The sequence below is a fragment of the Taeniopygia guttata genome, chromosome 4 (assembly GCF_048771995.1).
Source record: "Taeniopygia guttata chromosome 4, bTaeGut7.mat, whole genome shotgun sequence".
Classification (NCBI taxonomy): Eukaryota; Metazoa; Chordata; class Aves; order Passeriformes; family Estrildidae; genus Taeniopygia; species Taeniopygia guttata.
The window spans coordinates 14,757,837-14,780,752 of record NC_133028.1 but is presented as its reverse complement, the minus strand read 5'-3'; the positions used below and the strand labels follow the sequence as shown (position 1 = coordinate 14,780,752).

At 42.6% G+C, this 22,916-nt stretch overlaps 1 protein-coding gene and 1 long non-coding RNA gene across 4 annotated transcripts in view; one reads left to right on the top strand and one right to left on the bottom strand.

Moving 5' to 3' along the window:
- CPEB2 (cytoplasmic polyadenylation element binding protein 2) overlaps positions 1-14,147 on the bottom strand; it is a 50,474-nt gene extending 36,327 nt beyond the window's left edge. For all 3 annotated transcript variants that reach the window (XM_030270762.4, XM_030270763.4, XM_072928013.1), the window contains exons 1-3: positions 12,972-14,147; positions 10,042-10,320; positions 9-99 (exon numbers count right to left, since the gene is read on the bottom strand). In XM_030270762.4, the coding sequence (XP_030126622.1) occupies positions 9-99; positions 10,042-10,320; positions 12,972-14,147 (1,546 nt within the window). The remainder of the gene's footprint in view (positions 1-8; positions 100-10,041; positions 10,321-12,971) is intronic.
- Positions 13,385-14,521, top strand: LOC115494929 (uncharacterized). The gene is made up of 2 exons (XR_003959957.2): positions 13,385-13,513; positions 14,130-14,521. It is a non-coding gene; the product is annotated as an uncharacterized lncRNA (long non-coding RNA).
- Positions 14,522-22,916: the final 8,395 nt, after the last annotated feature.

The window sequence follows — 22,916 nt, the reverse complement described above, 5'->3', positions numbered from 1 at the left end:
TAACATACCTTTAAGTGGATCATGCTCTGCTCTCATAATGTCAATAAGGGAGTTTTCCAAAGAGTGCATATTCAGACTGTCATACATTCTATTTCGATCCTAAAAGAAAACAAAAGCCTTAGTATTGGTATACAAAGTCTGTAGTTTTAAACTAAAACCTTGAAAGGAAAACACAAGTTCCTTCTAACAGCTGCCCACTCAGACACTCTGAAGATGGACAATGATACAATGTAAGATCTAATTTTATTAACTGTAATTTTAACAGCATCCAAATATAAAACTAGAGATGCAGTGTGAAGAACCCTGTGTGATGCAGTGTGAACAAATGCTGTGTATGCATTTGACAGCCTGTGAATGCCTGTTTCCTTCAAAACCGCTTCAATCAGTTCTAGAGATCCACAGCACAGTTACACATTAGCTGATTAATGAAGGATACTAATGTCTGTCAGAGTTCAATTTCATTTCATGCACAAGTAAAATAGTGAGGAAGGTGGGGAGCTACAGGACAAGGACAGTGATGTCACCTAAAAGAGAGCATTTTCTTGGTGCTTGGCCAAGTGCCTGGCATGGGCCACCAGCCTCTGCAGAGGCTGTGCTTGCTGGCTTCAGGGCCTTTGCATACAAAGGGTCAAGGGTGGAAAATTAAAGCTAAACTATGAAAAGAAAATGTCACAAATCTAACTAATAGATTATCAGCTTTATAGAGGACAATTTCTATTACACATAATTATTAGGAAGTTACTCTACTGTCTTTATAAATATTTTCACTGACAGTAATAAAAGTTATTGCAATGAGCTGAAAATTTTTTCACTGATTTTGTTTTACCCAAGCCATTTTCTCCCATGTTTTCCAATACACCCAAGTTACAGACAGAGAAAAAAGATGACTTCTAAATTCTTTGGTCTTTCTGGGATATCTTTTAGGAACCAAAAACAGTTTGTGTAAAACTATAATCTCTTCTAGTTTCAAGGCTTCTGGCTAGACTGTACTGCACTTAAATCCTACAACTATGCCTTAATTTTACTGTGGTCTTCATTTTAATAATTCAGCAGAGTAGGATGAAATACATCATATATATCCCAGGACTGGTGAAATTCCCTAAAGACACAGCCATGCACTTAGTACGTATCTAATAGGGACAGAAGGTATATCCCACACTCACTGTGACTTTACATGACAGTTCAGCAGAACCATAGATTAATTTCAAATCACTTCCCTCTGCAAACATTTATTCTTCACATTGGAAGAGTAAAAAAAGCAAGCTTTAGAACAGAAGTTTTCTATGAATCACACACTACGATTTCTGATCAGATTTGCCATGATGAAACCAGGGTTTCACTTTCATCTTTTAAGAAGTTTAGTCAATGTTGGGATGAAGAGGAAGAAGACTTTTTTCCCACCTTTCTCTATATCAAACAACTATTAAGAGTAATGGGTTCCTGTTGGGTAAGCAAACTGTTAAAAAATAAAGTATCTGATCAAATTAGACTCAATTTTAATGACAAATTAAAAACGCAGGTTTCTCTTGTCTCCTGCCACATCCCAGACCACATGCCAGTGACACTTCATGAAGCAATCTTCAGCCTGGTTTGAGCACCAACAAGTCACCATTCCTATTTTAGTTCACAGTAACCTTAATTTTGGGACTGGCTGGCTTTTGTTCAGTTTAGTTGCCCTGAGAACCACCAAAAGAAACTAAAGTGACTAATCTGCTTCCACGCTCTTACAGGTTTGTTTCTCAACAGCACAATGAAAAGAACCTGCTTACCACAGCAAACTTGCTTTCTATAGAAGGTGTGAGCAGTGACCAAGCTAGGTCTGTTCCCTACTGTCCCCTAGCATTCAGAAGATACCTCATCAGGATTGTTAATGAAGCCTTAAATTCAGTTTACGGCACTAGTTAGTAGGTAGTCAGTGCTCTTGCAAAAACCAACGCTAAGTAAAGACAAAACATGCTTTGCCACCTTTGTAGCTGATAAGGGAAAAGAACTAGCATTGGTAAAAACCAGATTGAACTGTATATGGTGTTTCATCTTTGCAACAGGCTCATTACAACTTTTCTTATTTTAACACAGATATATACATATGTGTTTTGGTAACACATGACTGTCTGGGAAATAGTCATTATTACCGATTTAATGACACTCTGTAGAGCCTATAAGAAAAGGCTCAGCCATGGTTAATTCCTAGAACTGGGCTACTTGGTCCCTAGATCTTACAGAGGGATGGAAAAGTAAAACACAGAACATGTGTTTGCAATTTATTTGTAAACTGCTCTACTGGGCGACATGGTGCAATGATTCTAACTTCACTCTTGTACCATTTTGAAAGTTCTGTGTATCTAAAGCAGCTAAAGCAAAAGTTCTTGCTCTGTTAGAAGCAGAAGGAAAAATAAGCTTTTCACACCCTTTTTAGAAAGCTTGTGGTTTGTTTCCTTGAATTGCATTACTTAATTTTGGGCAGTAGAAACACACAATGGACAGATGCCACACAATAACAAAACACTGAACACACTGAAGTACAGCAGGATTTAAATATGGGAATTACATTCTGTTATCCAACTATCCACACATCACACTACCCTATCATAAATTTGGGTACTATCTTGGTAATCAGTGCTTCAAAATTTTGATCTTTATTCCAAATGACACTGACGAACTGCATGCTGTCTCTAAAGGAATAAGTAATTCTTTGGGTATAAGGTTCATTTTAAACCTTTGTGCAGCTCGGCTTTATAATGCTACAACACTGCTTTGAACTCCCCAACTATGTACATCATATCTTTCAAGAGAACAGTTATCATCTATGCTAATAGGAAAGTTTAATTTCAAAGCAGAACTTAAAAGTATTTCAGTAATGTAGGTCATACACCAGCCAGTACTTCCTAGAAAGGTCTGTTGAAACAGGACAATTCCACTGCAGCAGGCACTAAATCAGAAAACTTCCATTACGATTTTGGTCAATTTTTAGGACAACAAGAAAGTACTACCACAGAACATGATTGCTCCAGATCTCCATGCATGGGGAAACAGTCCCAAGAACTAGGATTAGCTTTAGTTTCATTATTTCAACACAGCTGATAAGCAGTTATCTTCTAAAACAACCTGGACCTACTTTTAAAACAACATGGAAGTAGTCCCAAAAATTAGAACTATTTCCATGTTGTCTTAAAGCCAGCTTCAGATTGCTTTGGAAGATAACTGCTAATCAACCATGTTGAAATAATAAAACTAAAGATACTCAGTAGTGCAAAGGCACTGATACCCAAACATGTATGTTAATACGCTTTCTATCATTCTGACCCTGAACTTGTCAAAGTTGAATTCCTGTTAAATATTTTTTTATTTCCTTCAGCTCTGTGGCTCATCAGTCCTGTGCTAAGAAGCAAGTGAACTCTTGTTGTGTCAGAAGGTCTATATCTCAGTGGAATGCCACAACATGTTAGCTTTTTTTCCCGCAGAGCTGATAGTTAACTTCTCCCAAGCACTACAAATTCTCAGACTAGTTTTTTACTTTTGGCTGTCTAAATGTTTGACTCCTGTTTGATCTACCTTTCCTGTATCAGAATCACAACTGCGGACTGAGTGATACGGTGAAGTAAAAAATCGTCTATGTAAGAAAGATTACATAAAATGGTAGTTACTTTAGGAACAGGAGAAGCACAAAGTATCCTTCCCCACAGAATACAAGTGCTCGAAGGAGCTTTTGACAATGTCATGCAAAGTACACCTAAAGAGTATGCATTTAAGAAATAGTCCCCAAGTCATGCATCTGAATAAGCACAAATGGGAGAAGGGCAGCCTTCTCTGAAGGGCAAGTTTCAGTACTAAACTCATGAACAAATAGATTTTCTTGGCACATTCTGCTTAGGACTTCTATACATACCTGTGCATTTTTGCAAAGATTATCCTGTCTGAGCATTTATAGAAACTGCATCTCTAAGCTTACATATTGTCACTTATGCATAAAGCAAACACAAGGACCAAAGCTATTGAGTAGTGAATAATTTTGCTTATTTTTAACCACAAACACTACTTCATAGTCAAGAAGTCTGACACCATTGAATTTTGGAAACATGCTTAAAACTACTGATTTGTGGGACTACTTGAAGTAAACTTGAATGCTAATATAGGTATTAAAATCTGTAAATGGTAGTACTTTTAAGGAAAGATCTTTACATGTCTTTTCATATTCTAAAGAAATGTAGCACCATGGAATGGGAGCTGAAGACTACAGTCGTAAAACTTACAGTAATTTCAAGTATGGTCTTACTTGGCTACAAAAAGGACTCCAACTTTGACCTTGATGAATTAACTGAGTTTGTTAAAAGCTAAATTAAAGAGCCTTTTTAAAACTGCTTCCCCAACTAAAATATTAACAATTCAATTTTTTTATCTTAAACCTGATCCCTGAGTAAAAATGTACTTTAAGACTAGACAGCGGATTTAGTAATAAAGTATCTACTATTTAAAAAGCACCTGGATGTGGTATTCAGTGTTAATGCTAGCAGTAGTAACAATTCCTACACACATATTGTAAAATACCTCAGCTAAGGTCTAAATTTCAAGTAATTCTCATTTTATTGAGGATATACCATGATCATAAGCCCCTTATTGAAACCATAACTAGTGTAAATGAGAAACTAAATATGAAAACCTATTGGAACTACAATTTTAGCTCTATAAAAAAGGAGAAAGACTTAAAGTCAACATACAAAATTGCTTGGTTACTTTTCACAGTGTCATTAGTGGTAAAGATGAACTAAAGATGTCTGGTAGGCATCTGTGAATGGTCAACCTGACAGCAAAGCGTTTGAAGTTAAAATGACACCATCAGCTCCATAAGCTAACTAAATTGAGCCTAAAATGCACCAAGAACAGGTCCTGTGGCAAAGACACACCCGCTTCTCAGCTACATAAGCATTTAAAAATGAACAAAAAAAATCCCAGTACTGGAGTACTTCTACTCAAGAATATGCATTCATAACCTGGAAACAACCAGGCACCAGACTATGTAGATGATTAAAGTCACACCAATCTTGACTTACATGGCAAATTTAGAAAGTTTGTATATTAATAGTTTCAATGAAATATTTAGAGAGACATTTAGAAATTTGAAAGGGAAGTTGTTTCAATTTTGGGCTGCTCACACCCCTGCCCCACATCCAGAAATATCTATACAGTCTTGAATACTTAAATGCAAATACATCAGCACCTATAGAAAATCTACTTTTGGATGGATCTTAGGTGAGAACACATTAATTTTAACTCAGAGAACAAGGTGAGGTAAGATACCCATTACATACTCACTGCTATACTATCATGGCTGTGAAATATTTTGTTGAATTTTTCTAACTCCGACTTTGTATTTCATTGTTAGAATGAGCTGCATAACTCAAGAAAATTTAAATAAAAGGAGAAAAGTCTTGTATCATATGAAGTCACAAAAACACTTGCATGGTAAGACCTACAAACTTCCCACTAATTGACTGCTTTGAATGGCTAATTTGTGTAGTTGCTAATACTATTTATTCAAAGGTTGTGATCCTGAAGTTAAAAGCATGGCCATAGGCTGCTTTCCCCAACCAGAGATATCCCCAGAATGATCCTCAAAAACAAGTATCTGGTTCTATGTGTTATTTTAATCAGTCCCAGGCAATCAACCCACTGCATTAAAAACTCTGAAACTGTTTTGTTCTAGCCTCAGTAAAATTCCAGCCTCTGTAAAAATCAACTGGTAAAGCCTGGCTTATAGATCAGTGTCTGGACAATTATATTACTCTGAAGAGTAAGAAAACTCTGCAGCTAGATAATCTCAATGCCTTCAAGTTTACCATCAGCTGTCAAACACTCAGCACTTCTGAAAAATGGGCCACACTTGGACATTTAGGACTCTACACATGGCAAGAACCCAACTTTAACAACCTGCTCTTCACCTAATATTCACTAGATTAGCCATTGAAAATATTAAGCTTTATGAAATTATACTGAAACTGTCACATTGAAAATGTGAAATTTTCCAAATGGAAGCAAATCTAAGGCAGAAGAACATGACAGTAGTTTAAATTACATATCTAAAATTAACACCTGTTATGACATGTGACCTTAAATCTCATTTTGTTTCTCATGTAATTTGCTTTCTTTGAAAACTTGAGCACGTTTCAAAAGGAAATAGAAAAAGAAAAATTTGCAATTGTGCAAGACACTACCTCACTATACCAATCCCCAGTTGGAGAGCTATGTTTAAAACCAGAATAAGAACATTCAGCTTTCAGGCCCATGAACATTACACACTGTTTGTCTGAACAAACAGGAAGGACAAATCAAGGTGAAAACCACCCAGAAACACAGTGTATTTCCTTAATTCAAAAGAGACACAGAAATTAGATTCATGTTCATAGAATGCAGTGGTTTTACTAGAACAATAGTAGTTGAACACTGCTATGTAGTGTTAGACATTTTTAACAGGTTTTAATAAGATTATTTGCAAGATGGTAAGAAAAACTAAGCTTGCAATCAAAAGAGTTAGCAGAAACTGCAATTCTCAAATAGAAAAAGTAAAAATTTAGAAATAGTTAATTATTTCCCTCATACATGCAGTGTAAATCAAAAAAGTGGATATACAAAAAACTGATTTCTGTCCTTGGGTTTTGTCCGCAGATAGGCCTGTAGAATGTTTTTTGGGGAAAAAAACACTTGCATAGAAGTTTAGAAGTATATTTTCAACTTTGTACCCTATAATCGAGGACTTTTTTTGTACTTTAGGTCAGGGAATAAAAGAGACTATTCATATCATCTGACTTCCTGAAATGCAATGTAAGTGCCTAAAGTGGAATCCCAGAGGCTGCATAAGGTCAGTGGTGCCAGGTATGTTCTAGAGAATTAGATTACCTAAATAAGGAACCTGGATTGTCTCTAAGGAGAGAGAAATAGGCCCCTCAATTAAATGCTTAACTTGTACAGTGTCAATACTCAACAAGATTTCTAACTGTTCCTTTAATGATTCAAGTGCAAGGCAACAATCCTTCCCTATATGGGGTATCAACAGTGGTGGAAGCAGGATGGCTGAACTTAGACAAAATTACATCTACAGGTTTTATGTCTATGAAAGAACTGTATTTGATGCAGTTTGTATTGTCTTAAAATCCCGAGAAAGGCAGAAAAGCTTCTAACAGCGAGGCACATAAGAAAAACTTGGCTATTTGCTCACGTTTAAATCAGTGTTATCATGATGTTTCATTATTTTTACTTAAAACCAAAACAAACTGCTGAAGTTTTAAAAAATCCTAAGAGATGTCTTCCATAACTTCTTCAAGCAAAATCAGATTTGCTGCAACTAATGCAGCCATTGTGAATTCAACTTCATATGGGATATGTTTCAGTTTTAACCAAGAAGTACAGAAAATCGGCTTTCATCCCTACAAGCAATACTCATAATAGTTTACTCAGTTCTCAGTAATGACATTCATTGTCATTTGTATTTTAGTTTAATGTCATGAAATGTTTTTTTTATCAGAACTGATGCCAGTTGTATTCTGGGGCCCACCTAGCAACGCAAACACCAAAGAATAAAGAAGTTTGATGGAAGGGCAAAGTTTCAAATTTGCATACAATTGCCCTGTGGATTATCATGTTTGTATGAAGTATGTGTTTTTTCAGAAAATGGATGAGTAGCTGATGTGCTGAATGCTATCTGGACTTTGCAAAAATATATAGCATTTTTTTAAAACGGTAGCTGAATGTTGAAGATTAAACAAAGTCCCTGAGAGTACTGGCTTTTATAAGCCAGTTTTTAACTTGCTAATTTTGAGCTAGCTAAAGTTTAGAAGAGAGGTGCTTTGTCCCCTCCCCTACAAAATTGTTACTGCAGTTATCCCAGTGAAAAAGGTATTCTGCAGAACTGTGAATGATGCAGTATGTACCCAAGATGCATGCTAAAATATATGCGTTTGCTCTGTGGAAGCTTGGAAGAGATAGATAACTTCTACATGCACATAAATGCTTTTGTGCTAGACTTTCCAAACAGCACAAATTTTAATTTGTACTGGTTTTTTAGTATTGCTACTGTATCTTTAAGAATCCTCAATCTAAATACCACAGCCTTTTATGGAAGGAGACAAGCACAGTACAAATCAGCAAGATGGGTGTTTGACAGCATTGAAATTGCCAACAAGCTCTGATGAAAAGAAGCACAAGCTCTAAGTTCTACTTAATTTTTTCATTATGACTTGCAAAATGTAATAATCATCACAAGGAATTAATCATATAACAATATGTATTAACTGAAAACTAAGAACATGACAGTGTAGCAAAATAATTTATGGAAATGTATAGTGTTTCCATAATATCAGTAGATAACATTGCAACCCTTCAAAGAGGCTTATTTTTGCTGTGTTCTGCAACTACGACTTTATACACGTCAGGGAGATTTAAGCATAGACAGACCAACAGCATAAATATAGCCAAACAGGCCTATTTAATTGGCGGGTCTGGTGTTCATAGGTGTAACCAACAATTAAGATTGCCCAACTTCCTACTTTGATATTATGCCTTAAAAAAAATCCCCCAACCCTTACACAGAAACATTAAGGTATTATAAAGTTAAAAGGATTTCTTTCCTAGCTTATTATATACAAATTACTTAGACGAAAGCCTAAATGCAGAGGACACTTGTTCAGACATAAAATGAGTCCACCGACACTTGAAAACTGCTGTAGAAGCTTCTGGAAAGTCAAGGTATTGGTCACATGGACTTGTATGTATGAGCAAATACAGTCACAGCCTGTGTGCTTAGCCATGAATGAATTCCAGTGTATATGCTACAGCAGTTTCAACGTATGATGGCATTAATATTTTTAAATCTGTCCCTTAGGTTAACACCTTTGGGACAGATTTCAGTATTTACTTTCTACTATTTTTGCTGCCCTACTCTGCAAAGCATTATCTATTTGCAATCTGTTTTCCTCAGTAGAATACAATCCCTGAAGAATACCCCATTTTTTTCCCCCATCTTTCTACCCACACAAAAGACAATTCAACTACGATATTCCAGCTAGCAAGGCTGCTTAATGGAATCTGTCTTGACAGTATCAGGTCCAAATGTGTATGTTTCAGCATAACTTTGGCAAGTCCAAAAATCAAGTAAGCATCAAAAACACTGCAAGTATCAAAGTGCACCTGGATATAGTCAGGAAATGGCCTCCTGTACCAAATTCACGAGAAAAATGGTATGAAAACCCAGAACTCTAAAGGGAAGTCTGATCCCAAGCAGCACCTTTGGTCACTACTTCAGCTACATAAGCATTAGATTGCCATTTACACAAGTACAGCTCAAATCTGTCATAATTATGACAAATGAAAGGCCTCCACTAACACAGAATAACTCAATTAATATAGGTAAGAATGGGAAAAATAACATTTTACCAAGAGATCACTGAATAAGTTAAGTGACTGACTTAAAGTCAAGTAAGATTTCACTGGCAAAATTCAGAAGGTGAATCCAGATCTTTAGTTCTATGACACATCCTTACATTTAACACTTCTAAATCACAGGGCCTCCAGACAAAAGGTGCTACAATGTGGAGGAAAAAATCTTGCTGACACACTAACATCAGCCTAGAATACCAGTAAAAGACGAACATGACAAAGACTTTAGAACTATCTACAGAAGTAAAAAAACCTAAGTAGAAGGACAAAGCAAGCAAAAAATACCTTGAGGTTTAAAGGAATTTATAAGAATATGAGCTTTACCATAGGCAGAAAATACTTGCTGGATTAAACATACCATGTTTTATTGCTTCATCAGTGCCTACAGTTTGTATGTTTTTTGACAATCAATATTCTTATAAAAATGTGAGAATCATATATTGCTGAACACACTCAACACGTGGGGATTAATTGCAATTTATGACTAAAAATAATACAGAAACACAATTGTCAAACCAAGTATCAGGACTGCAACCACTATTTAGTTCTCATTTAAAATGAATGAAGTAAAAATGCTATGCAAGACTATGAACACACCAGGTATACCATCCTTACCTGCAAAGGAAGGAGAGTATTACTGTTGGTGTCAGTTCGGAAAACATTATCTTCAATCCACGATTTTGGTGTCAGTGATGGAGTAGAGCGAGTAAACTTAGGAGGAGCAATGACATTACCAGAAAAGGGCTTCTTCAAAGGAGAGATCTGGTTCATAGTTCCTGGGATTCCCATGGTTCCAGTTCTACGATGGTCTCTGCCATGCATTCCTCCCCAGGATATATTTCCTGTGCTCCAGCCGCTGCTCTGATTGCTCCAGGGTGACTGCTTCAGAAGAGGCTAAAAAAGAAAGATTAATTTCTATTATACTGAAAACACTGGAAATTATTTTCTACTTAAAAAACCCAAACCCCAAAACAACCAACCACCAAGTAAGCAATGTGCAGAGATTTCTATACAGCACTCTCTTCTGATAACATGTAAATTAGGTACTGAAACAAGGAAGAAAACGCAGCTTCATTAAAAAAAAAAGTCACTCCTACTCCCCCATATGTTTCCCCCAAAAATGCTGCAGTACTTGTGCAGGCAATTTTGATTATAATTTTTATCATTATGATAATTTTAGTGACTAGTAGCATTTTTAAAGCTACACAGAAGAAAAATTCCAGGGTATAAAACCAATTTCCAAAGAACCCTGAAACCAGTTTTTATCATACATTACTTGCTGTTATATGATGAGATCTCTACAACAGTAACAAAAGAATTTCAAATATATAAATAAAAAATGATTATTAAAATAGTATTTTTATTTCTACTCAGTGAGTAGTAGTATTTCACTACAGTGAGTAGAAATTTAAAAATTAAAATTCAAATGGCAGATTTAATTCCCCCCACTCCAGTATTTTGAATATCATTGTCTAAGTATTACCATATAAGAGCAAAAAGAGCACTGACTACTGTACAGAGAATTTGTTTGAAGGAGCTATCTTAACATTTCCATTAAAATGCATTATTCTGAAGCCACTGCTCAAATGTTTCTGGAGTAATGAATGGAGAAATTTCCAGAGTAATGAATCTGTGGGATTCGGCAGGGTGAACTCTAGAATATTTTTTTTTTTGATAATTTCTTCTCCTATCTAGATATGATGTACTTTACACCTACCTAAATACACTTGTAAGTGCATTATATTCTCTAATATGAAAATGGAAGCGGTTTTTAGAAAGACAATTTTTAAAGGATTAAGTTTTTATTCATAAGAAAAACTTCTGCTAAAAAGTGACCTATAGTGGTTGTCATATTACCAAGAGGTGGACCCACTGAGCATGACTGACAGTGAAGAACTGTATTTATCTTTAGTAGTCTCAAATCTGACTGTTCTTGGAAACGCTTCTCCTCAAACATAGAAATGGTGTGGGGGTGTGTGTGATGATTCTAAATTCAGTTCTGTGAAGTGAAAACACAGTACTTTTACCTCTAAACTTAGCTGCAAGCAACCCTCAACCTGCGTTCTAATAACATAAAAATTTAAAGCATGTCAATATGCTATGTAACAGGTAAAAGAGAACTTTCTGAAGACAGAAAGATAAAATTGTAACAACAGCCCCACCACCCTCACCACCAGAAAACAAACCAAAAAACCACTAAAGCCACTCTTGGTCAAGTGACCAGGAAAACATCCTATTCTATATAATTATAGATAATTACGTTGTAAAACTTGAATACTTGTCTTGGAATTTTGGGAGAGGCAGGCACTCTATTGTGAAACAAACCTTAAGAGATAATGCCAAATGTTAACAAGCCTCTAATATTGCTAGCTATGCTGTCATGACACTGTTTAAGTATACCCACAACTTGTGAGAGAAAATTCCTGTACACCTCACTGTTGGAGAATTGCCTGGAATTTGTTTGAAGAAGGTTATTATAAATGTTAAGGACAACTAGCTCCTAATCATAATGCATCATAATCAGTTCTTCAGCAGGCACACTATGTGATATTCTAGTTCTGATACAAATGAAGCGCCGCTGATTAAATCTGAAGGGATTTAATAACAGAATGAAAAAAGAAATTAAGATGAGGCCTATGTAACTTCAGCCTTTCATAAATGAGCAAAGTAATGGAGCAAAATGGGCGTATAATGTAACAGCTGGTAATATTAACACGTATTTCCTTCTCACTGCTTTCTTATAATATTCTGTTCCAGGAAGAAACGTAAACTTCCATTTTAACACGGGATTGTTAAACCTCTCGATTAAAATCGGTTACAGAACTTGAAACATTGCGCTGTCCTCAGATACACATTCAAGCAACGACAGTCAAAAGGCCTGAAAGGCAGCGAGGTGTCAACTTTCGCATCTGACCCTCCTCTCGGCGACCCGTGCCCGTCCGACCGAGCCGGTCGAGGGCCGGCCCGCGGCTGGGGAAGGGGCTGCCCGGGGGGCGGCGCCGGCCGGAGCTGTCAGACTCATTGTTCCGGGGGCACTGCGCTCGCCGCGGGCGATTCGGGGGGACAAGGGGGGGCGTTTTCACGGCAAAACTCCCAGACACCAACAGCAGCGGTTGAGCCCTTTTATTTTTTAAGCGCAAACCCTCTTTGCTCGTCCCAAATAAAACCCCGGCGTCTCTCGGGAGGCGACGGCGCACCAAGGAGGGCAAGAAGAGCCACCCCGGCACCTGCCTCCCAGAACAGGCGGGGAGAGCGGCCGGGACAGGGGCGGCTGCTGTCCGCAGACCTCTCCGGGCCGACCCCCTCCGGCCGCCCGACGCCGCACCGGGCGGGGGGCGCAGGTGCCCTCCCTCCCGCGGGGCCGGCCCCGCCCTGCCGCCGCGGTCCCGCCGGGCTGTCACCGCCGCGCAGCCTCGCCCGGCGCCGGCGAGAACGAAGCTGCCCGGTTGCCGCGGCCGGCCAACCGAGGGCAGCGGGGCCTCCGTCCCTTCCCCGCGTCCCCCTTCCCCGCCCCGGGGCTCCCCGCGGCGGCCGCCGCCCGGTACCTGGTGGTGGTTGTAGGAGTTTCTCTGCTGCAGGAAGGCGGCGGCGGCAGCCGCCGCCTGGTGTTGGTGCTGGAGCTGGGGGCTCACAGGGGATCTCCGGTTCTGCTGTTGCTGCTGCTGCTGCTGAGGTAAATTCATCTGCGGCGGCGGTGGGGGGGCGGCGGCCGAGAAGGGGCTGCTGAAGGGCCCGGCGCAGGGGTTGTGAGGTGACACCGGCGAGAAGCTCTGGAAGAAAGCGGGGTTGATCGATGACGGGATCCCCGGGTAGAAGCTGGTCTCGGACTCCGGGCTCGGGGGTGGCATCGCGCTGATTTGCCCGCCGCCGCCGCTGGAGACCGGAGGCTGCTGCGTCTGCTGCGGAGGCGGCGACGAGGTCTGCACCGACCAGGGGGTGCCGAAGCCGGGCAGCGGCGGAGGAGGAGGGGAAGCCGCCGAGGAGGAGCCGCCCCCGCTCTGGTGATGGGGGCTGGGGATCTCCGGGCTCTGCAGGCTGCTGAAGCCAGAGCCGAGCCCGCCGGGCAGGAGGTTCCCGGGGCTGCCCAGTAAGTGGCTGTTCGGGGGGGACTCCATGGGGGGCAGCTTGGCTCTCGCCTGCAGATGAGGAGACGAAGGCGGATTCACGCAGGAGGCGGCGGCCACCCCCACATTGGGGTCCGCGGACGCCGATCCCCCCGGGCAGGAAGGGGCGAGCCGCTCCAAATTCCCCCTGTCCGCGCCGCCCGGGTGCTCGGCGGGGCCGACGGGCCGGTGGTGCGAGTGATCCCCCGTCCGCGGCGGCTCTGGGGGCTGAGCGCTGAGGAGCTGGAGCTGCTGCTGTTGCCTGTGCTCCTGCTGCTGGTACTTGTCAGTGGGGTGGCTGAACTGCTGCTGCTGCTGCTGAGGGGGGTGGTGATGATAGTCTGGGGGGTGGTGGTTATTCAGGGGGTGGCTGCTGCCGAGCTGGGCTGGGCTGCTGAGCTGCTGCTTAAACTCTTTCCTCTTCTGGCTCAGCTGAGGAGGCGGCGGCTGTGGTTGCTGCGCTTGCTGCTTGTTTAAATCCTGGTGGGGGCTGAGACAGGGTTTAAAGTCAGAGGAGGGGTGGCCGAGAGGGGGGTGTCCCGACGCGGGGCTGCTGCCCAGCCTCTCGCTGCCTGGCTGCTGCTGCTGTGTCACCCCCAGGAGCAGCTCATCCTGCATGTTTTGATGATGCGCAGCAGCGACCGCTGAGGAGGAACAGGGAGGGCAGCGGCGACCCGGCTGCCGGACGAACCGGCTACAGCGGGCGGCAAGGGGCAGAGGAATGAGGCGAGGCGGCTGCGGCCGCTCCGGGCAGGGAAGGACCCGGCGGTGGGCAGGGGCTGAGGCGGCCGTCTGCGGGAGCTCCCCTGACAGCGGCTCGGCGCAGAGGTGAACCCCCACCTCAGCACACTAAAGAGACAAAGATAATTAATAATCTTTGTGGCGAAGTGTTGGGGGGCGGGGGGAGAGTTTAAACACCCGCCTATCGCCAACCACTATGCAAGTCCCAAAATAGCTTATTTATAGAATAAAGCTCTCTTCTTTCCCATCAACGCCACTGTACTGCTTCAAAAATATCGCAGCTTTTTGATACAAGCCCATTTTTATCCCTTTTCATTTACTGGGACCCCCGGTAAGGCGGCCCTTCCCTCCTGCAGTCGCACCCACAGGGATCCACTAGATCAGGAACTCGCCCGGACAGGTCACTGTCCCCGGACAGAAACTCTTCCGTCCGACCCCCCCCAGCCGCCACACCGCAACGCAGGGGAACAGCGGGGCATTCCCGGGCCTGGCACTGGCGGGGAGGGAAGGAGGGGAGGCCGCCGGTACCTCCACAGGGCAGGCGACCCGGTCTCCTCTGCAAAGCTCCTGCCGCCCCCCGGCCGCCCCCGCCCCGCTGCCGGCTCGGAGCCGCCGCGGCGCCCTTAAGAGCGCCGGAACATCCGTCACGGTGACGTCACAGGCACCGCCCCAGCCCGGCGGACCCTGGTAATGAGCCTCTGGGCCGGCCCCGCATGAATAATTCATCAGGCCGGGAGCCCGCCCCCCGGCACCGACGGGCCGGGTGGGTGCTACCACTTCAGCCAGAGGGAGGTGCCAGCCCTGTGGGCCGCTTGGGCAAGGAAGGGTCTCGTTGGGCTTTGACGACCTTTCTATCATCAAGGGAGAAGCACCTGCAATAAAGAGATTTTATTTCGTTCTGCGGCAGCGGCTGCGATCGGCTTTTATCCCAACAGACGGGGCAGGGGCAGCCGTGACGTCGGTTTCTCCTGCCGCCCGTGATCCCGTCAGGCGCTCACTCGGGGCGGGGGAGAGGGCGATCGCCACGCCCCCCGCCTCGCGCGCCGCTCATTTGCATTGACGCACGACCGCGCGCCACGGGCGGGGCGGGGCGGGGGGGTGGAGCGCGAGCGCGGCGGCACGAGACGGGCCGGGTGTCAAGGCCCCGCCCAGCCCCGGCTGGCCCCGCCCCCCCGAGCGGGTCGGGGTGCGCCGTGTGCCCGTGTGCCTGTGGGAGCGGGCTGCGGGACTGCCCTGTGTCCCTGTCCCTGTGGGAGCGGGCTGCGGGACTGCCCTGTATCCCTGTCCCTGTGGGAGCGGGCTGCGGGATTGCCCCTGTGTCCCTGTCCCTGTGGGAGCGGGCTGCGGGATTGTCCCTGTGTCCCTGTCCCTGTCCCTGTCCTGTGGGGGGTGGGCTGCGGGACTGCCCCTGTGTCACTGTCCCTGTCCCTGTGGGAGCGGGCTGCGGGACTGCCCCTGTGTTCCTGTCCCTGTCCCTGTGGGAGCGGGCTGCGGGACTGCCCCTGTGTCCCTGTCCCTGTCCCTGTGGGAGCGGGCTGTGGGACTGCCCTGTGTCCCTGTCCCTGTGGGAGCGGGCTGCGGGACTGCCCCTGTGTCCCTGTGGGAGCGGGCTGCGGGACTGCCCCTGTGTCCCTGTCCCTGTGGGAGCGGGCTGCGGGACTGCTCCTCTGTCCCTGTCCCTGTCCCGTGGGGCGGGCTGCGGGATTGTCCCTGTGTCCCTGTCCCTGTCCCGTGGGGCGGGCTGCGGGATTGTCCCTGTGTCCCTGTCCCTGTCCCGTGGGGCGGGCTGCGGGATTGTCCCTGTGTCCCTGTCCCTGTCCCGTGGGGCACTGTATCGTCCAGAGGTCCCACAGAAACATGGGCTCGTCACCCCTTCCTCACCGCACGTCTGGGGCCTGCCAGCAAACCTGGTTTGTTGGCATCTCAGAGACCCACAGGAACCGTGCTGAGGTGTGGTGGCACGGGGTGGTGGCTTCTGTGGTATTCCGGTATCAAAGGTGGGGTTTTACCCCTTCCATACAGTGGAAGCACACATTCTTAGCAGCTGTTCAATGCAAACATATTAACAGTTTGGCACATACAGATGTAACATTAATGTCTATGTATATGTCCCTGAAAAGGCTAAAAGCAACGGCCTCTGTGCTCTGGGAAGGCTATAGCTCAGCAGTGAGAGAATTCATACAGGGCTGTTGAATGTGCGAGTACTTGGGGAAAGTGTCATTATGTGCTTGATGTGTTGAACTTTTCTCTAGGTGTCTGTCCATGCCCACTATCAATGACTGGATAGCTTCATTCCTCCTGCCTCATGGACCTTTGGTCTGACCCAGTGTAGCAATTCTTTTTTCTTAAATCTGTATATATTTTCTGTATGCATATAAAACATAGAGGAGAAAAATTATTTTAGCATTTCCAGTCATCTCTGATGTGGTTGTGAACCTGTGTGGATATATATTGGGGAATCTTGCAGAGTTAATATGTAAATGCATTTGCCCCATCAAAGAATAATTGATATGTGTTTGTCTTTGCTGTATTATGGCATGGCAGTCCAGAATTACTTGTTATATTGGCATTTTTTTCAAGAACTTGGCAGTCTTATGGGGGCTAAAAAATCCAGAGTGCAGACCAAGGCCTTACGGATGGTCGCATGCTGAGTAAATGTTGCAGGCCGAGTCCTGGTTCCTCTCTGAAGACTGAATTGCTTCACAGCACAGTTCTCATAAACATCAGTTTGGTGAGCTGCAGAACTGGTAGCATCTGGCTTCCCTTTGTGTTCCCGTCATACACCTGACATTGAGTTGTGTGCAAGCCTGAACAGAAGTTGTCCTCTACCTGGGGCGTTCTCAGGCAATGTCTAACAAGGGTGGAAGCACTGCTGCACTGCACTCTCCTATAACCTGCTGCCTAGTTCTGCAAAATGTGTAGGAACTCATTCAATTGAGGTTTTTTTTTTTTGGTAAGCAGTCACTTTCCCTGTCCCTCACTTTTAAATCAAGCCTGAATTCTAGCAATTCTTCCTTCAAAACAGCTGTTTTGGCATACGCAAGTATTTTTAAAATTGACTGAAAGACAAGAGTGCTCACATCCTTCATGACAGCTTATCTCTGGCATGGTAGCCACTCACCCCAATTGCGTGTGTTTGTTAAGTCAGCTTTCATGGAGTGAAGATCATCTGTTTTTAATAATGTAAAAAGTAAGTGTCCACTCTGCATTAGCTGGCTAATGTTCCACAAACACAAGACAGGTGCTATCGAGGGTGACTCATCCCCTGACAAAGGTACTTTTAGAGAGAGAAACCTAATCTCCCTGTTGAATATGAGGAAAGGTTTTGGCTGCCATGTTGCAGAATCCAGTAGGTCTTTGGTGATCCCTGGTCCTGTGGCACACACTACTTAACTCTAATATAAGCAAGAACAGTTGTACCAAATCAAACCAAGCATCCTGCAGGATCTTCAGCCTCAGATACAAAACCCTTGTGTGCTGAGACCACAAGTTCTGGCTTCTCCACCAAGTCAAGTCTCTTACCTGGTACCTTGGTGCCATCAAGAAGTGCTGAGGCCTGTCCTTGGTAGTTTTTCTCTCTCCAGTCTCCAGTTTCTTGATTTTTGACAATTTGGCCTTTACACCCTCTTGCATTAATGTTTTTCTCTCCCTTGTAATCCCTTGATTCCTTCCTGCTTTCTTTTATATTAGCTGTTCTAGGGAAGGCTTGAGAGCTTTTTTTTGGATTAGACTAGTTGGAAGGTAATATTGTCTGAAAATAAATGCCTAAATAAATGTGTAAGAACAAGCTAAGTGTGTGTTATGCTTCTTTCAGGTACATCACCTATTTGCAACACAGGAACTCTCTAAATTTGCCTTTCCAGACTATAGAGTGTACTGAGAGTCTTGGACTCCATGTTCCCTGATGGTTACCGAAGCGAGACTGCCTGAAGAGGGGAGCATGCTGGCAGAGCCACGCTTCACCTGAGTGACTTAAAGAAGCTGGAGAGTCATGGAGCTGGGATGAGTTCCTTAGGCTAGACAACAAACATTACAAATGCCAAGCCATATGCAATATCACTATACATAATATGTAAATTGAAAAAAACAGATGTTGCAAAGCAAGCTGTCAGTGTGGTAGAACCAAGTTATTGTTTTTGTAGCTATTAATCAACCTGCTTCTGTATATTCATTCCAACGAATGTGCCAGACATTGACTTCACCTGGGAGGCCTGTGGGAGAGCTGGGGCTGACAGCTCTCCTGGATTCGCCGGTGCCTGAAAGACAACGATCATATTGTCTGGTGTTCTGCATCATGCAGTGGGTGTTAAATTTTGTGTGGTGAGTTTAACCAGCAGTGCTATAGAATGGAAAGTATAAGGACAAATCCCATTAACCTAACTATATAAAGACAAAATAAACTGTAAGGGTTACAGGGCAGCTCCTCTGGCTGCCATTTGGGTGACATGAAAGGAATCATCAAGGTAGTGGTTTTGCCCCTGAGTGGTTATCATCTCTTCTAGAAATTGCCATGCACAGCTTAAGTTCTTTCCTTTTATAAACCCAGGAGAATAGCATCTTCTATTGGCCAGTGTAAGGAACAGGATATTATTATATGAGAATGGATTTTGGCTCACTGTTCTTTTTTTTGCTTGAACAATAAAACCTTTAGCGGCTATAAGAACTGAATGGGACTGTACTGAGAAGCTGTGCACTTCAGAGTGGTCTGTGGGTTTAGCTCCTTTTAAAAGGTCTTTTGTGGGGTAGGATCTATACTTTGTAATGCTCACATATCACTTAACAAGTGTTGCAGTTTTTGTGAACACACCATAAGTCACGAAACTTAAATATGGTATGTAGACTTGATATGTACACAGAGCTATTTCAGCGCTTCCTCGTTTTGTAAAAGGACACACACACACACACACACTAGAATATCAGGAGCCTAATATATACAAAGCAAAATAGTTCTGACCAGTGGTAGAATCTGCTCTTTCCCTCCTATTAGCTAGTTGGAAAAAACCATGCCTGTGATTTTAATATGGGCTGCAATTAGATGTGCACATTAGAAGTATCTTTCTTTCATTCCAATACTAAACAAAGCTTTTTATATTATTTTTTTCATGTTACAGTTAAAAGTAAATGTTACAGATATTATTGACTTCAAAAAATCTTTTGTGGATTGGCTCAGCATAGTAGAGACTCATTGCCTGCTTGTAATGCAACAAGTTGTTCTTTCCACAGCCCACAATATTTATAGGCCTTTCACCATTTGCAATGATTTACTACTTCATTTGACCTCTTTTCCAAAGTGCTACAGCCGACAAAAAAAAAAAAAAAAAGAAAATCTGTTTTCTCTGGCTGTTTCACCATTCCTTCTTGTTTTGCATAGCTACTTCTTTCACTAGGGTCTCTGTTAGCCCTCTCTATCTAGGTAGCTGTGTCTGTCCTGCAGTTCTTGCAAGTGTTCTGCTAAAGATCCGCTCAATCTTGCCTGGGATCAGGATATTTAGGGAAGTACACAGTTTGCTGACATGTAGTCTCTGACTTGTGCCTGCTTTGTTGCTCAGCCTAAACTGTGACATGGTCTTGCATATGCATTCCAGGAACAGCACATTGTTCTAACTGGTAAAAAAATACACGATTCACATGCTTTTGCTAGAGCTGCTTCCTCTTAACCCTAAAGCTGACTTTTTGTTAATGACATTTTCCTCCCATGGAAACATGGTAAACAGTCTGGGACTGCAGGTTATTCATATAGAAAAGCAGATGATGAGGTTTGACATTTCACAGGAAAAAGAGGTCTGAAGATTTATAACAACGTGCTTCATTCACTGTTCTGTTCTTGATTTTTTTAAACTCTAAAAATAATAGTCATGTACCCTTAGGAAGGAGGTAGGGAAGTCTTTTTCAGCAGTGAACAGACTGTTGAGTTATAGTAACTTGCCTTTTCTCCTGGTGGTTTTTCTCATTCAAAAAAAAATTAATTACCAAGATATACCAAAACTGGGTAAAAAACCCTTTCTTAGGGTTTTCAACCCTTTCTGTGTATTGAAATGAAATTAAAAGCAGTGGGGAAAATTAATACCAGAGGTTGAAATAGTTTGCTTTGTTCTCTTATTCCCATCCTCATGTTATGTTTTTGTTGGTTTGTTTTTAAGGTTAAAAATCTTAAAATGTATGGGAGATGGGCAGCTTTCTTGTTTTATTCAAAGTCTGGTTTCCATCATGAAAGCCTGTGAAACTTGAAGGATATAGGTTCTGGTCACAAGAATGCAAAACAGTGATCTATTGTGTCTTTTCTCCTTTGTGCTCTGGAGTTTAACCAGCACACTAGTCTAATATTCTCTTGCCTGCTAGTGGCAGTTTCTGTTTCTTTTTTGTTTTGGTTTTTTTTTGGTAGTGGTAGTCATTAGACTTTCTCCCAAGAGAATCACTGCCAAAGTAAACAAACATCTTCATGAAAGGAAAATAATGTCTAGAGTATTCAGAATTCCATGTTTTACAGATGAGTATTTGTGGCAACCAACTAGTGAATTAAAGTGAATGAAATCCTATTTCTAGTTTGCTACTTTTGCTGTGCTAATTGAATGTGACAATTTCTGCTAGCTTCTCAGCTCTGCAGTGCAAGTACTGGATGCTAGTTATAATTTAAGATTAAGAAAAATATGAGATGAAACTTGGTTTAGAAAAATGATTTTATTTTTTATTTTTTATTGTTGGGAATTGAATAATACATGTAAACCTCCAAGGAATTGCTGTTGTCTCTAAAGTGTTCTGCATGTGGTTGGCAAGAAAAACAAGGAGAGAGGAAAGTTCAGCTAAAAAATTCATAAAGGCTGTCTGGTGGAATGCATTACAGTCATCTGTATACCTCTGTGCTCTTATCCCTCTGAACTGATAATTTTTAGCTGAGATGAAACGTTCTGACAAACAGGAGGCTGGCAGATTTGCAGCATAGATTGTTTGAAGGTTTAAATACTGTGACTATCTCAGCTTACTGTAAGTCTGTAGATATAATGTAAGCTGGAGTTGCTGAAAAGTGATAGAATAGCTCATGTGAGCAGCCAAAAAACCCTGTGAAGAGCTTTTTTTGTGTGCTTCAGAATTCTGCAGTCTATCTTTCTACAGGATAGCAATAATTCACCAGTAGAGCAGAGACACTTCACATTTGTTGACGATGAAACCATATCTAGTTCTTTGTTTAGGCAAAGGCTTTCACAAAGGGGACCAGTGCTAAGTGGGAGCTGCTGCCAACACCATCATACGTTTCTTGACAAATGCAAAGTGTTCAAAAAGTTGGCACTACAAAATAGAGATACTGTCAATCTTTGTTTAATTCTCAAAATGGCTTTTAAGCTTTTAAAGCTTGTGTTGTTGCTGGTGCACTTGCATATCAGATAACATTTTTGACAGCCCTTATAATATGGCTGGTTAATTTGGTCACATTACTAGAACATAAACCAAAATTCTGTGAGTGCTAAGGTTTTACTGCTGTTTTTTCCTATGTGCCATGAGCAGAAGAAGGGTATGTTCAGCAGTGTGTGCTACTATAGCCAGAACACAGTATTTTCTAATCTCCTTTTCTCTGCACCATGCAGATGCAGCTGCCACTGTTTAGCAAACATGAAGGTGTTGTTCGCAGCTCTGTGAGTAAGTTTGGGTTTTGCTTTACATAATGCAGGAGACATCTCTACTAATTGCACAAATGTTCAGCCTATATTTATGTACCTGAATATTGTGGTGTAGGAGGCAAATTAAAATTTTAAGGTATTATTTCTATGATCATTGGCTAGGTCTCCAGAAGCTCATGGACCTGGATTGTGCTAGGAATAACTGTATGGTGCTTCCAAGTGATAGAATAATCTGTTCTGAAGGGTGGAATACTCTAGTGTGACTGCATGTAGGAGATGAGGTAGGAGATCCAAGGAAACTCTGTAAATTTTTGGGCAAGGAGGCTTTGAAGTAGAAGTCATGAGTCCTGCAGGTCCCTGATCTCAGGTGCAGCAGGATGAAGCAAGTGTCTGTAGCTACTAGGTCTGCCCCCCTGCAGGAAGAGTACAGATCATGTAGCAACTTAAACAGAAGGAGTATATGTTTGTACCTCAGCAGGCTATTAAAAAAGTGCTTTCAACTGCTACAAGAAAATTTATTAAAGCTTACTTATTAAACTCAAAGTAACAGAAGAACAGGTTCCCCTTCTGAACCATAGCATCTGTGTTGTACAAAAACCAAAGGCAGCCTCTCTGATTTATATGTGAAAATACATTCTCTTGTACTTGACCTTATTTTCTCTTTGAGTGTAAGATGGATGCTCACTAGTTTTACACCACCACCCACTGCTTCAGTAAGATTATTTTCAACAGATTCTGCAAGAAATTTTCTGCTTTGATTAATATGGAATTATCTCAGAAATTACCAGTGCAGACTCTTCAGATTTAGCATAGAACTAAAATTAGTCAGTCTAGAGCTGAAGAAGCACAGATTAAAATTTAAAAATACATTAACCATATAATTGTGAGTAATTATGATGATATATCCAGTAGTCAAGTTGGGGTCAACAGTGCTGGGCCGGCCACAAGGGATACCAGAGTTTAGCTGGTCAGGAGCAGCCAGCCTGCTTGAGGGGTAGGATTTCTTTCCCATTTGCTGAGGGCATGCAGCTTC